The 17,169-nt window shown below is 33.3% G+C and overlaps 1 protein-coding gene across 1 annotated transcript in view; it reads right to left on the bottom strand.

Moving 5' to 3' along the window:
• Positions 1-14,729: 14,729 nt before the first annotated feature.
• Positions 14,730-17,169, bottom strand: part of LOC103500564 (fatty acyl-CoA reductase 3-like) — a 56,069-nt gene continuing 53,629 nt past the window's right edge. Inside the window, exon 9 of the mRNA XM_008463915.3 lies at positions 14,730-15,073. Coding sequence (XP_008462137.2) covers positions 14,920-15,073 — 154 coding nt within the window. The 3' untranslated portion in view covers positions 14,730-14,919. The remainder of the gene's footprint in view (positions 15,074-17,169) is intronic.

The raw sequence follows: 17,169 nt of genomic DNA on the forward strand, positions 1-17,169 counted from the left end.
TTGGGATGTAATCTCACAAGTGTTATCAAGTCGAATGCTTTTGATTATATAATTAATCATAAAACTATGCTTTTAACTTTATTATTCGAGTTTATTATTTGAGTGAGTAATAATGCAAATGCAGCATTTCAACTTAATAATAAACACACATGTGATCATCTATTGAACACGTCAATTAAAACCATAAAGTATCTAAATTGTCTACTTGGTTGATTGATGAGTCCACATATGTCACTTGAAGGGATGAAAGCCCTTACGCAGGTAGCAGAAGAGCACAGAGACCAAAAAGCTCAATTTTAATTTGAGATTAAGAATCTACTGTATTAGTTAATAATAGATTAAGCATGCAACATTTTGATAAAAAAACAAAAACAGAGAAGAAATCTTAGGTAAGTTGAAGTCTCAAAATCTATAATACACCTTTTTGGGAGTTACGAACTGGAACCCACCAATCAAAAACCTCCACATTCTTTGAGTTGTGAGGTTTAATCTATGGAAAACGATCTTGAATTTAGGATATTTTACGGAGATGGGATGGAGTGAAAAATAAAGAATTTTTTTAAAAATGATGTTGTATATAAAGCTAGATTTTACATCGACATTTTTCCTTTTTAGGTTGCAGAAAAATATTAAGGGAGAGAATAGGAAAACGTGGGATCATTCCACTAAATATCTCCCACTATATATACATACATACGTACATATATATATATATATCTATATATATATATTATATATTATATATATATATATATTAATATAATATAAATAATTAAATCGTATTTAATTAATATTTCATTTAAATCATATTAAGATAAATATATCTCTCACAAAACTTATAGTTCTAATTCAATTAATTTAATTAAATTGAAATAAATTAAATAGTTAATTAATTAATTCATCAATTAGTTAATTACTAAATTAAATATTTTATATTTAATTTAATCTGTATTTAAATTATATTCATATATATTTCTCTTACGGCCTATAGTTTTAATATGTATCATATACACATTAATTTTAATTTATAATTTTAGTATAAATCTAATTCATATTAAATTAATATTTGAATTTATTCAAATTTTTTATTCTTTCGTAAATTAACTTTGAATCAAATCTAAAATTAAAATACAAACTTTATATTATAATGTATCATCATACATTAGATTACTTTCCTAAGTAAATCTGAACCATTCAAATTCAATCCAAAATATAATTGTCTTATTACCCTTTATGAGCTAGGAAGAGGGCATCTATAAATCATCATCTACAACGATATGAGATCAATTGGTCAAACTCATTAACCATATTAATCAATATTTGTTAATTGTGTGTACACTCTACTAAAGATTCATAGTTGAACTCTTCTTACTGTAGATATATTTCTATGTTTATGGATGTAGACCAATAACAATGAGATAGTCCTTCACAAGTGTCCTTAATACCAGTTGGGTCAAATTACTATTTTACCTCTAGGTTACTTCTTATTCCTTAAATACTAGTGTTCCATTAATAAACAACTTGTTTTTGGTCCAACCAATAAACAAAAACCCCTCTCGTGCCAAAGAAAGGGTAAGACACTTTGTTCAAGTCCGGAGACACAATTTAAGAGAACACTCATCTAGTTACTCTAAAGTCGAGGATGAGTGAATTTCATCTTGTGTGATTATGTTCTTAGCTCCTTATTTGATATTGTCCTTAAAATGGTAGGCTTATTAAATCGACAATCTAGTCACTCTCTGTAATGACCCAGCTTTTCGAACTAAGCTGAGGTCATTACTTTACTACTAAGACACTTCATTCAAACATAAAACTTATAAAATCTGTTTAAAATCATTAATCATCCAAAAACAAAACAAAATCGTCTTCGAGCCATATTTCAAAACAAATTCAGAAATTCATATTGTCGTCTAGGAAATTATCAAAAACAAAACAAACGAATGAATATCCTAAACATGACTCATTTTCAATCCTTAAAACAATTAAATTTAAAGACGTTTAGCGGAAGCATAAAGAAATAGGCGTCTCCATATGGCATTTACGAATCCTTCTTACCTCTCGCCGGTCGACCTCGCACGTTACCTTTACCGGAAAAAGTTAAACATAAAAGGGTGAGTATAAGATATACCCAGTAGGAGACCCACTACTGGTTCCGTTATGGTAATAACAATTAGCTTCCTATTAAGGGGTACCCTACAACATAACAGTCTAGTGATCCCATAGAATGCACACATCAATCAGTCTAGTGATCCCATCGGATATACATATCAGTCTAGTATCCCAAGGGATATGCATCTCAGTCTAGAGATCCCGAAGGATAAACAACATGTGGTGATCCCATAGGACACCTTGCTTGCAAGGTACGCTACCCTCTAGATAAAACTAATAGTTACTCCTCGAGCTAGTTTAAATATAGTCCATGATAGTCATATATAAAACATCTCAACTATTAGTTCAATGTCTATGCATAATCAGTCAATCAATCTAAGTTTAGTTAACAATCTAAGTTTAGTCAACAATATCGTTTCACAGTATATACATATATCTAAACTATACATCACAATCAAACCATCTAACTCCAATCCATAGTACAAACCATCAATATGCAACTACCTCTAACAGTCAAATCAAATGCATCCAGTTGGCAGCACAACCCATCAATATATAAATATATATATATATATATAAACTACACATAATGATCCATGCATCTAAACTCAATCAACGACACATTCCATCAATGTAACTAAACTACACATATCAGTCATGATGTCTATACTCAGTCGAAAGCATAACTTAGCAATACTTTTTATCTATACAAACAGTTGAATAGTGCAGTCATTACATTATAACTATCATATCAGTCAATACGTGCCAATCTAAAATTGAGTCCAGTAGTAGGAGTCTCTTACCTTAACTTTACCTAAGCTCATTGATCAAACTGAAGTCCAACGAACCAAGCCTATAAATAAAGATAAGAAAATCAAACACTTTCACAAACCAATTTCATCCGTTCAATTCACTCCAAATAATGTGTATTCCATAACTTACCCAAGTAAATGGAGATTTGAACTCCAATCCAAACTTGTCGCGAACCCAAGATTTCAACCATTATTTCGCCAATGGCACCTTCAAGAAACGAATATTAATCTAACCAATTAATATAACATTACACCTCAATGTAGCTACATTGCACAACCATAAAATCCACAATTAACACTTAACACTAAAACCTTGACGGTTCGCAGCAAGGCAAAAATGAAAGTGCACCTAACGAACCAAACGACAACGAGAAAAATAGGACTGAGTGCAGCTCAGTGAGAAAAATTAGCTTAGCGAAGGACAAATCGACGCGAAACTCGGCGGCTGGCATTTGCGATGAACGAAGAACGCAGCGATGACAGGTGGAGCTTCGCTAACAGAGACAGACGCGGCAGGGAAGAAAACAGAGTTGTGACGAGCAACGCTCACTAGAACTCAATGGTGGACGAAGAAACGACGACCGATTGAAACAAAGAAGAAGGAGGAAGACTAAGAGTGGAGGGGTTGTCAGCTGGGATGAAGAAGAAGGAGGAAGATTTTAGGGTTTTTTAAAAATAAATAATAAAAAAATAAAAAATATATAATAATAATAATATAATATAATTTATTTGATATTATATTATATTATACTATTATAAAACTTATATTCTCCTTTTTTTTTCTTCTTCAAACTTAAATAACACCACTCCCAACAAAATTAAATCTTCAAAATTTAGGATAATAATGTTAAGAAATTACCTCAAAGTTTTGGGGCGTTAGATTCTTCCCTCTTTAAGGAACTTTTGTCCTAGAAAGTTTTATTCCCCGAACAACTTTGGATAATGAGCTCTCATGTCGTCTTTCCTCTCCCATGTAGCCTCTTCGACTTTGTGATTCCGCCATAAGACTTTAACTAAAGGGATCCCTTTGTTTCTCAACATCCTTACCTCTTTAGCCAAAATTTCAACTGGTCGTTCTACATAGCTCAGATTTTCATCCATCTCTAATGGCTTGTAATCCACAACATGAGATGGATCTATCACGTACTTTCTCAACATCGAAACATGGAACACGTCATAAACAACAGAGAGTGATGGCGACAATACCAAACGATACGCCACAAGGCCAATTCACTTTAGAATCTCAAACGGTCCAAAAAAAACGAGGACTCAACTTTCCTTTCTTTTCAAATTGTAAAACACCCTTCATAGTTGCTATTTTCTGTTTGCTCTATGCTGCTTGCATATGTGCTATAACCTTGTGTCCATGGCAGTCTGAAGTCCCTTTTAGAACTTGAAAGTGAAACTGACATTTCTGTAAGAAACAATCAATATTGGCACCCCATGCAGTCTCACAATCTCAGTCAAGTATATGCCCACTTACTAGCAGTACAAGTGGATTTTCCTGGGATGAAGTGTGCTGATTTCGTAAGCCTATCAGCAACAACACAAATCACTGTATAACCCTTCAGGGTTCTAGGCAATCATGTAATGAATTCCATAGACACATTTTCCTACTTCCATTCGGGCACACTTAAAGGTTGCAATAAACTTGCTGGTTTCTGTCTTGGTGCTTTAACCTACTGGCACACCAAGCATTTATTGACAAATTCTGCCACCTCTCTCTTCATATTACGCCACCAGTAAACTCATTTCAGGTTCTGATATATTTTTGTGATACCTGGATGCATGGAAAATGGGGAACTATGAGCTTCAGTCAACAAATCTATCTTAATTGCACTGTCTGATAGCACACATAAACGTCTCTCAAACAAAAGTCCATCATTAGAGGATATGGAGAACTCATCAACTAGTCCTGTTTCAACTAGGCGACGCTTATCAACTAGATAAGGATCATTTCGCGGAGCGACAATAATCTTCTGTCTCAAGGTTGGCTACACTGTCAACTAAGCTAACTGTGAGATGACTGCCTCTATTGATATTGCAATTTTAGCTCTCTCTAGGTCTCGATGTAAAGGGGTCTGTTTGGTAATGAGTGTCGCTGAATGTGATACCTTTCTACTAAGAGCATCAGCTACCACATTTGCCTTACCTGGATGATACAATATCTCACAATCATAATCCTTTACTAACTCAAGCCATCTTCGCTGTCTCATATTCAACTCATTCTGAGTGAAGAAGTATTTCAAGCTTCTATGGTCACTAAAGATCTGTATCGTCAGTGCAAAAACTACTCCTGCCAACTCCAAATCATGCGTAGGGTAATTTTGCTTATGACTCTTCAACTGACGAGAAGCATAAGTGACTATCTTACCTTTTTACATCAGAACAAAACCCAAACCTTTCTTAAAAGCATCACTGTAAATCACAAAACTTCTTGAACCATCAAGTACAGTAAAAATCAATGTAATAATAAGCTTATGTTTAAGGTTCTGAAAACTATCCTCACAGACCTTGCTCCAAACAAATGGAGTCCTTTCTTGGTCAACTGAGTAAGGGGAGAAGCTATACGAGAAAAGTCCTCGATAAACCATTGATAATAACTTGTTAAACCCAGAAAGCTACGAACTTCACTGACCATGAAGGCTCGGGGCCAATTGGTTACAGCCTCTATCTTAACTTGATCCATAGAAACCACATGGCCTAGAAAGGATACTTGCTTTAGCCAAAACTCACATTTTGAAAAACTTTGCATATAGTTTATTGGTTCGAAGGGTCTCTAAAAACATACCTAAATTGTCACACCCCGTTCAGTTCCCTTCTAACCTAGATCGTGGTGAATTTATTACTTTAAACAACTCCTTTTTAAAGGTAAGATTGATAAAATGGTTTTCAAGAATTCTATAAAAATTTTGGTAGCACCTCCCCTAAAATATGGAATAGCCAAACCTGTAAAGAGGAGAAATTTTCATTTCCATATAAGTATAAACAACCACAGAAATCACAATGTGTCAAGTGTGTCTCACCATACACTTATCCAGATAGTTCCATAGTTTTAAAGTTACAGACAAACAACCATACTCTAATTAGATATGTTGTACAAAATAATTCAACCAAAAGAGAGATCTCCCCAAATCATGAGTTCTTAACCTTACTCTCGTTACAATTTAACCACTCCTTAATTTATTACAAAAGATAACTATATACGTACAAAAGAGTGGAGATCTGTAACCAATGACGAGAATTCAATCAAACTCTTGGCCCTTGATTGCTTCCTGAGGGAGGGAAAGAAAACATTAAAAACATAAGTCGAACACTCGGTGAGTGGCAAGTTTCTTAAATGTAAAGCTCATAAAACATACTTAAAGAGAAAAAAAATTAGAAATATGCATTAGAAATATAATATTAGGGAAAAACGTCATTAACTCATAGCCATTAGACAACCAATAAACCTGTAATCCATAAAGCCATGGCAAGACATCTAAAGATACGGCAAAAACTACTCCTGCCAAAACTAGCTCACGCATCTTTAGTACTTACATGATAGCAACCACCAACCAATCCAAACCAACCATGATAGCATACTAAGTACTGGGAATAGCTCACACGTGCTCCATATCCACAAGGAAACACGTGGCCAAACGGAGCTCACGCACACTTAGCAGCTACCATAGTATCTACATACCGCTCCTATGTGCACATTAGAGTCACCTAACCATGGGTTAAGCTAGGCCCGAAGCTATATCACAATCCTCCATCAATGTCCTCACCTAGGCTCAGGTTCTCCAATCTCCCGTCACAGCCTCTTTCAGCCCTGGAATCTCCTGACAACCATAGGTGGCGCTACCGAAACACATTCACGTAGCCTTTAGGGTAATCACTAACATTCATAATGTGACATATTTCATGTTTAATAACCAAACATGGTCGGGAACACATTTCATAAAGCCATTTTAAATCCTTAGCGACCAAAACATGTTTTAAGAATAATCTTTCATTCAAAACATCCACGTTTAATAACATATCAAGTATTCCTTAAATCAGCTGCCGTAAAAATCGTAATTAATAGGTTCAAGTTCAAAAATGCTTTCGAAATATAAGAGTCCATGGAAAATAGAAAGACATGTTTGACAACATTCCAAGCACATGGTTCATAATGTAATTGTATTCGAAGTTCTCACAATCATGGCACACTATAGAACATATATAGATTTATAAGGAAATACTTGAAAATAAGCCACTCACAGTTAGTATCTCTATCCCCTAGGGCTATACGCTTTTCCCACTTCAATTTGGCTTGAAATAATGATTAATGATTCTCAGTTATCTTCGCATATTAAGATACTACAATTATCTCTAAAATATTTCATCGTGACAACTCAAAGTATTTATGATTTGATGGGTCGAAGTCTCTACTTTTCTTATTAACATGGTATCATTCGCCACATGCTTTAATTCAGGCTAACTATTTCACTTTTGGATCCTTAAACTTCAACTTAAACTCCTAACGCTACAAGCAAACAGGCTTAAGTCGTCTTTAAACTATATGCTCTTATATCCAATATCCATACCTTAGAGGTTTAGATCCATTTAACAACTTCATATCAATCTAACTTTCCAAAACTAGGAACTCACCCAAACTTGTCTAAAACAACCTTAAATGTGTTGATTAATATTTCTAAGTCTTCCAAACCTTCAATCTTTCATACATAACCTTATGGGTAATATCAAGTTCATGTTAAAACTAAATGGGTATTCATAAAACTTACCGAAATTACCCAAAATCTTGCCAAACACTTATTAAAGTAACTTTAATCTTAATGGACAACACCCTAACGACTTCCTAATTCGAAAGCAAGCATCCACCATCATGGGCTATTCAATTTTAAAACTTAAACTTAATGGGCATTCAAGAACTCTAGGAAAAACTCAATGAAATTACTCCAAACTTTCAAAGAACTCAACAATGTAGTTTAAACTTCAATGTTCAATACCATAACTACTATGAAACTTCGAAATCTAACATCCAACACCATTAATATAGTTCTAAAATCTTAAAGAGTATAAAAGTATCCCAACTTGTTTTTCACCATTTAAGAGATATTAAATATATAGATAAAATAAAAGAGAACGGAACGAGGGCTTACATAAATACTCTATTCATCAAATCCATAAACACTGTTGGAGCATTTGTCAACCCAAAGGACATCACAATGAACTCATAATGCCCATATCTCGAACAAAAAGCTACATTTGGTATATCATTGTTCTTAATCCTTAACTGATGGTATCCTGATCAAAGGTCGATCTTAGAGAACACTATGGCTCCCTGCAATTGGTCAAACAGATCATCAATCTTGAGCAAAGGATACTTGTTCTTAACAATTACCTTATTCAACTCTCTGTAGTCAATACACAAGCGCATCGATTCATCTTTCTTTTTAACAATAAAACTGGTGCACCCCAAGGTGGCACACTCGGTCGAATGAAACCTTTGTCAAGGAACTCCTGTAACTGCACTTTCAACTCCTTCAACTCTGCATGGGCCATTATGTATGGAATTAGGTTCCAACTTGATAGCAAAATCAATCTCACTATGAGGGGTAATCCTGGAAGTTCTTCAAGAAAAACATCTGGATAATCCCTCACCACCGGTTTCGATGACAAGGAAACATCAGCTTCTCTAGTATCCACCACACTGGCCAAGATACTCCAAGTACCCTGGTTAAGTAGCTTGCTGGCTTTCATAGTTGAGATCACTTTAGGTAATACTACTGTCCCTACCCCTATAAACTTAAAACTGGTCCCTATAGGAGGATTAAACACCACCTCCTTACTGGAACAATCTATACTAGCATGATTAGCAACTATCCAATCTATACCTAGAATTACATCAAAATCATGCATATCTAGGACTAACAATATTACATTTATTACATGACTTGCTATCTCAATCTGGCATGCTTTTATCTTTTCGTTTGACAACATATTCAACCCAGATGGAGTAGACACTAATAAAACATGATCTAAGGGTTCTACTTCTAAGCACGCATGCGATACAAATATAGAAGAGATAAAGGAATGTGATGAACTAGAATGAAATAGAACTAAAGCATAATGCCCCGTACCTATTACTACAGTGCTTGCTCTTTTAGCCTTAGATTTATTTGTAGCAAAGACTTTACCTTGCTGTGGTGCACCTGCTCCGTGGTTCTGTGCAATCCCAGTAAGTCTCATAAGGCATCTGTCAGCTGTATGCCCCTCTTGCTTACAGTTGAAGCAAGTTCTGGCCTCAAACAAACAACGACGTAAATGATGCCTCTTACAGGTGGTACATAATGGCGTCTCTCTGGTAACTTCCCCTGCCTCAAAAGGTTTTTACTGAAAACGTCGAATGTCGCCACCTGATCTCAAGTTCCTCTACGACACTACAATAGGTTGTTGCTCAGCCTTCCTTTTCTGTCCTGAGGTCGACCCTTTCCCTGCAATCTTCGACGGATTAGCCCTCTCATGTAAACTGATATCCACTGCCAAGCGTAGTGCATTAGCGTGGATGGCTGGCCTGAAGCTCGAACAATACCCTAGAGATCTAACCGAAGACCTCTAACAAACTTGTTGGCCCTGGCAGCCTCAGTCGCTACCATCTTAAGAGCAAAGCGAAACAACATGTCAAATTCTGCATTATACTGCTTTACAGTCCTCTCACCTCACTCCAGATTTAGAAATTTTTGCCGCTTGGCATCTCTCAGACTAGTAGAGAAGAATTTTGCATAAACATTCTCCTTGAACTGCTTCCAGGTGATCTGATTCACGTCACCTTTTAGCAACCTTTTTGTCGTCTCCCACCAAGTGGTGCCTCTGTCTATCGACATGAATACGACGGACTGAACCTTCTGGTTGTCAAGACACTTCATATACCAAAATATGGTATCCACAGAAGACAACCACATCTGAGCCTTGGTGGGGTCCTCCAAACACCTGTCGAATGTCTTGTGGTTGTACTTCCTGAAATCCCTAAAATGCTTAGCCTCAGCTGACAGCTGGTCCAGCACGCTCTGGGGTTCAATTGGATCTTGAACAGGAGCTGGCGAGGCAAGCTGCCATGGTGCTCGCGTTTACATCAACAAGTCTCTGAACCTCTACTCCATAGTAGTGAGGTTCGTATGAGTGACTGGTGCAACAAGGTTGGTAACTTGTACTGCAGGCTGACCCTCAGGTTAGACACATCCTACTCCTCTTCCTCGACTTTCTCGACCACCCCTACGTACACCTCTCCTTGGCGGCATCTTTCTAATAACCACCAATTTCCTTTAGTCTCAAACAATAATTCACTTCGCAGTTTAACTTAGGTAAGGTCATACTATAGAGTTATACATAAAATTCATGGAAGCATACCTGACGAATGGTGAAGGATCGTTTTAGCCACAGGAACATAAAACATAGACCTGCATCATAAGTCAGTCTGCAGAACCTAAAACTTAAGCTTTGATACCAACTGTAACGATCCAACTTTTCGAACTTAGCTGAGGTCATTACTTTACTACTAAGACACTTCATTCAAACATATAAAACTTATAAAACTTGTTTAAAATCATTAATCATCTAAAAACAAAACAAAATCGTCTTAGGGTCCTATTTCAAAACAAATTCAGACATTCATACCGTCGTCTAAGAAATTATCAAAAAAAAAAAAAATGAAACGAATAAATATCCTAAGCATGACTCATTTTCAATCCTTAGAACAATTAAATTTAAAGACGTTTAACAGAAGCATAAAGAAAAAGGCGTCCCCATATGACATTCACGAATCCTTCTTGCCCTTCGCCAGTCTACCTCGCATGTTACCTTTACCTAAAAAAGTTAAACATAAAAGATTGAGTATAAGATATACCTAATAAGAGACCTACTACTGGTTCCATTAGGGGTATTAACAGTTAGCAACATAACAGTCTAGTGATCCCGTAGGATGCACACATCAATCAGTCTAGTAATCCCGTCGAATACATATATCAGTCTAGTGATCTCGTCGGATACACATCTCAGTCTAGTATTTCCAAAGGACACACAACATGTGGTGATCCCGTAGGACACCTTACCTGCAAGGTACGCTACCCTATAGATAAAACTAACAGTTATCCCTTGATCTAGTCTAAATAGTCCATGACAGTCATATACAAAACACCTCAACTATTAGTTCAGTCTCTATGCATAATTAGTGAGGCAATCTAATTTTTGTCACAGTCTAAGTGCAGCCAACAATCTAAGTTCAGTCAACAATACCGTTCGCTAGTATATAAATTTATCTAAACTATACATCATAGTCACACCATCTAACTCCAATCCATAGTACAAACCATCAATATGCAACTACCCTAGACAATCAAATCAAATGCATTCAGTCGGCAATACAACCCATCAATATCCAAACTACACATAATAGTCAAATCAAATGCATCTAGTCGGCAACACAATCCATCAATATATAAATAGATATATATATAAACTACACATAATGGTCCAGGCATCTAAGCTCAATCAACGACACAACTCATCAATATAACTAAACTACACATAGCAGTCATGATGTCTATACTCAGTTGAAAGCATAAAACTTATATTTATTTTTTTTTTCTTTTTTTTTCCTCTTAAAACTTAAATAACATCACTCCCAAGAAAATAAAATCTTTAAAATTTAGGATAATAGTGTTAAGAAATTACCTCAAAGTTTTGGGGCGTTACACTCTCACCCGTTCTAATCAAATTAAGGACAACCCATTGTGAATAAGAGTTCATAATACACTCATGATTAAGACTATGTAGCCTAGGTCATCCTATTGAAATAGAAACCTAAATAGTCAACGAAATTATATCTAGTGGTTATTACATCGTGGTCTAGTTTTATGCAAACTCATTGCATAAGATACCCATACTCGCATGTCACCTACATGAATGCATTGGATCATTGTGTTTGTATCAAATACAAAGTAGGTCAGTTATAGTATTATCAGGATAAGGTACCAAAGCCTTATCCATTCACTATAGCCCCTTTAAACTGTATCTTAAACATTGATCTACATATGTCTCCACATATAACTCAAGACTCATGTGGAGGTGTTAACTATATTCCATTGTTGACAATTGCTTTAAGCATTGGTAATTTAGAAAAATATTTTTTACTTTTAAGTATTATTTGTGTAGTTGCACTATTTGCCAAACATAAGTCTTCACTATTCATCTTTGAGTAAGCCCAAACATGAGAAATGTTCATGACTCTTCATTATATAAAAAAAAAAAAACGATTAAAATAAGTCTCAAGGTAAAAGAAAAACATATAAGCAAAAAAAAAAAAAAACTTGAAATATAGATAATTAAAATTAACTTGTAAATGTTGAAGAGAAAAAAACTAAAAAACAAATCAATTATTAATTTTGGACATTATCATAATGAAAGGAAGCATTTGCTAGTCCTTCAATAACATTATTAGTTTTCTCTTTAGGAGACTCAAAGAAGTTAACAACATCCAAATGCGTCATGTTGGAAGGGTTAAATGAAAGTTTTCTTACACATTCTTCTTTCTTTTTCAATGAGCTTTGATCTCAACTAAGTGCTTGGATGCACGACAAGTATGAGACCAATAACCCTTCATACCACATCAGAAAAGCATTGATTTTCACCATTTTTAGAGCTTTTATTTTGTGAAAATTTTCTTGTATGATTACCATTTGTAGTTTTCTTGAAATTTAAATGATTATTTCCACGAAAAGTATAATTATTTCTTCCTCTACCATGGCCACAACCTCGCTCACAACTACAGCCGAACCTCAAATTTGACCATGATTATTTGAAAATACGGCATTAGCTCGGAGGAATGGTGTTGCTTAAGTTGGTTGAGATTCATGATTTTTTTTATTAATAGCTCGTTATTTTGTTTAGCAACAAGAAGATATAAAATAAGTTCATAACACTTTTTAAAACATTTTTTTTCCGATATTGTTGATGTTGGAGCATATTTGAGACATGAAATGTGAAGAATGGTTTCTTTAACATATCTTCATCAGTAATGTTTTTCTTCGTATAACAATGAATTTGAACTAATTTTAAATGAAAGTGTAGATAGTCATGCTGATAATGTATTATGAGATAAGAACAATATAAACAAAACAAGAACAATGAAAGAAAAGGGTAAAGAAAAGTAGAGAAAAGTAGAGAAGAGAGAAAGTAAAGAAAAACAAATGACCTAAATTCTGTCATGTCTTACAAAAACACCTTACACTATTATTTATAGGACGTGTCATGGTATAGATTATAATATGAAATTTAATAGGATGTATGATAAAACATAAAATTGAATATGTTATTGTCATTGGATGAGATCTTTATGAAAGTTGGTAACCTATATAGGTTATGGATATCTACATTTATAATATATTATTATATTTGTAATAAGGAGTACATATTTATGAATATAGTGCTAGTATATATACAAGATTTTTTTCTTAATTTTTCATATATATTAGTTGATTTAAAATAATTTGAGAAGACTAAGTTACTATTTTAACTTCTTAATTATGCTACATTTTTTTATGTGTTACTAGCATCATGGTTAAAATCAATCACATATATATATAAAAGCAAACATAAAAAATGAATATAAAAAATGAATATATAGTCGTTATATATATATATATATATATATATATATATATATATATATATATATATATATATATATATAGTGATTGAAGATGGTTACAGGAAATATGGAGTGAGAGAATAAAGAAAATTTGAATACCAATTAGTGAGATTTAAGAAAAACGAAGAAGATGACTCAATTAAGAAACCATTAGTTATTAATAAACCATGAAATATTCTTCAGGAAGAAGGAACTAATAAAATCTATTGCAGTCAATGTGGAAGGTGAATAAAACTTGGTATTATTTATGAATTAATAAGTGTAGAAGTCTAGTATATGATTTTTTTTACTAACTTCTATATATTAATAAAATTTTAAAATTCTAAAAAAAGTAAGAAAGTAAAAAAAAAAAAAAAAAAAAAAGAAAATCATTCTCACTCATCTTCTTTTCACTTCTCACCTCTTTTCAATGTGAGAGAGAACATTAGGGAATGTCCTATAGCATTTATTCCCTTAATTTGTGATTATTTCATCTGTTTACTGGTAGATCCATTGGTGTAAATTTAGCTACCTAGAAATCAATAGTATTTATAATTAAAGATTATCACAATTGTATATTATATAAAATGGAATGCGACAATCAACAAAAATTATTCCTCCTTACTATTTATTCTTTGTTTTCAATTGTAGAGACTATATCCTTACAAGTTTTAAAATATAAATTTAATTTAAATAGTATTATATACTAAATATAGTCTACAAATTAAAAATATACAAACTAAATCATTACAAATCGAAAATATACAAACTAAATCATTAAATTGACACTTTAGTATATCATACAAGATTTGTATTTGGTGACTATTAGTTTTTAAAAACTTTTATTCTCTCCATTTCTTACTTGATTTTTTGTCTTATGGATAAAAAATTAAAGTTAAATTTACAGTTATATTCCAAAATAAAATATATTTTAATATAAAATTTTTACTTTTCAAAAAGCTTGATTAATTTTTGAAAACATTGGTTTAAAAATACTTAATAAAGCAAAAAGATGGAAAGAAGTATTTATCAGATTAATTTTTAATAACAAAAAAACAAAAGCGTTATAAAACCAAACATGGCCTGAGGGATAAATTCTTTTAACCCTAAATTTACTTGTTAATGAGAATTTGAAATAAAGCAAATAAACATATTTATTCACCAGAATTGAGATAATAGATAGATAATCCTTTTACAATAATTATAAGTATTTTAATAAGGGTGAGGAGTTAAATACATTACAAGTACGAGGACATTTTATTAGTTTTCAAATTGTAAAATGTCATAACACACAAACTAATATATAATATATGTTGTAAATAATAATTATCTAAAAACATACCGAACAACTCCTGGAATGTGAATGTTCATAAAATAATCATCCCAATTGATGCTTTTTGGATCAAAGTAGAACAAATCTGTCTCAATTCCATTGTCTTTTGCAGCTGTTCTCAACTTTTCTGTATTAATATCGTCAAAGCTATACAAATATAAAGAAAAAATGTTAGATTTATTCAAACTATACATATAGTTTCATTTTACTCAGCTCGTTCGTTTTAAAAAATATATTTAGAGTCAATTTGATATAATCAACTCATTGGTTTCATAATGTTCTTTAGATAGACATATTTACTACGAAGTCCAAGCTCTCAATTGATAAGAATTCTATTTTTGCCCCTTTAATAGAGACCCACCATGATAATTTTTAATTTTTAACAAATCATTTCCAGGAAAATTTAGTTAATTCTCTACACTCAACTCATTTGCAAGTATTTGTCTATGAATTGTGACTACAGTTAGCATATTTGAGCAGTTTTGATTAATATGAATCTTGACCAGTTAACTTCATTTTGAGTAATAATCTCCTCATCTAAAGTGGAATATAACATCACTATATTTAGAGCATCCATGGTGGAATGGATTATTCGCTAGATGAAGAATACGTACTATAGTATCATCATGGAATGATAGGAAAAAAATTCTTATGATAATACCTCACCAACCAACAATTTGATTCAACCACACTGCTTTATTATGCTTTACCATCTAAAATATATTCTTGATCGAGTGGCCAACAAAGCAAGTACTGGTTGTAGAGAAACCTTCTAACTAATCACATTATAAAATGAGCGAAAAATATGAATTGATAAATGTTTTTCTTTTGTCTAGGTCTGCAACATAATCCACATGTGTGAAATCCTTCAAATACTGTTGTTTGATCGTAACCCTTGTTCAAAAGACAGACACATGTGAAACACTTTTCGAATATTGTAACACTCATTTACTTGTATTTCGATGCCCATTCATTGGATTTGATATAGAAACAATCTTATCCTGCTCATTGAATAACCCAAATCATAATTATGCTTCCAAGACGAATTTTGTCAAACAAATGACTGTCAATCCACATATGGAGAGAAAACCTTGTGAAAACCAACTTCAAAACCAACTCTCTTCATTTTAGTATAACACCAGGCCCATAGCTTTTAAAAACTTTATACCTAGGCTTGTTATCTCCTATACCTAGGGGTGTGCAAACCGATTCAAACAGTCGAATCGAAGAAAACTGATGGCATTTTTTTGGTTGAATTCAGCTTGGATTGGTTTGTAAACCAAACCTGACTACCACCATTCGAAAAAAGTCGAACCGTCCGATTTAAGAAATAATAAGAATGACTTATTGATCTCATGTCCATTGCCCAATGTGCACACTGATCTCCATCCTTTATAAGTATAAGTAATGATTACCTATGTAATCATAACTAACTTTAAAAATATATATTGTTTTAACAAAAAACTTTTTACCTTCTTCCTCGTTTTTCCCTCTTTTAATTTTTTTTTCTTTTTCTCTTTGGTTCCTCATCTAATAGTCTCTCTCTCCTTTTTCTTCTTCTCCTCTTCTAGCTTTCTTTCTTCTTTCTTCTCCTTTTCAAAGTTTGTCAAGATGATAAATTGAAAAGGAGATCAATCTGCTTGTGAAGTTGATAGATTGACAACTCCACCTAGCTCAAACAGATAAACATCGATCATTAGTAATCGAAGTGTTGGTGTCAACGACGATTTTTGTTCAAAACTGACACTATTTGATCGATACTCACCCCTACCATACCTAGTTTGATTTAATGAAACTACTTTGATTTAATAATTATTTTGGAAAAGAAGCTTTGAGACTTGAAAGTACTAAATGCAACATAAAGCATATTCTCAGACATATGCAGACTTCTCCCTCGTGCCTAAAAAGTGCCCCATAAGGAATCACTAACAACTCAAAACATTTAAGAAGTCCAAAAAATTTTGGAACTTACCCTGTGGAATTGGTTTCGTGAACATATTAGCAAGGTTATCAATAGTACCAATTTTGATCACTTTAACTCTATGTTCACTTCGTAAGGAGTGATATCTCATATCAATGTTCATAGTTCTCTCATGATAAACTTGATCCTTGGTTAGGCATATTGCACTCAAACTATCACAATATACAATAGCTTGGTCATGACACAAACCAATGTCACCAACTAGATCTCTCGGCCATATTTCATCTTTAGTAGCTTCTGTTAAGGCCATGTACTCTACTTC

This window comes from Cucumis melo, chromosome 12 (assembly GCF_025177605.1).
Source record: "Cucumis melo cultivar AY chromosome 12, USDA_Cmelo_AY_1.0, whole genome shotgun sequence".
In the NCBI taxonomy this organism is placed as follows: domain Eukaryota; kingdom Viridiplantae; phylum Streptophyta; class Magnoliopsida; order Cucurbitales; family Cucurbitaceae; genus Cucumis; species Cucumis melo.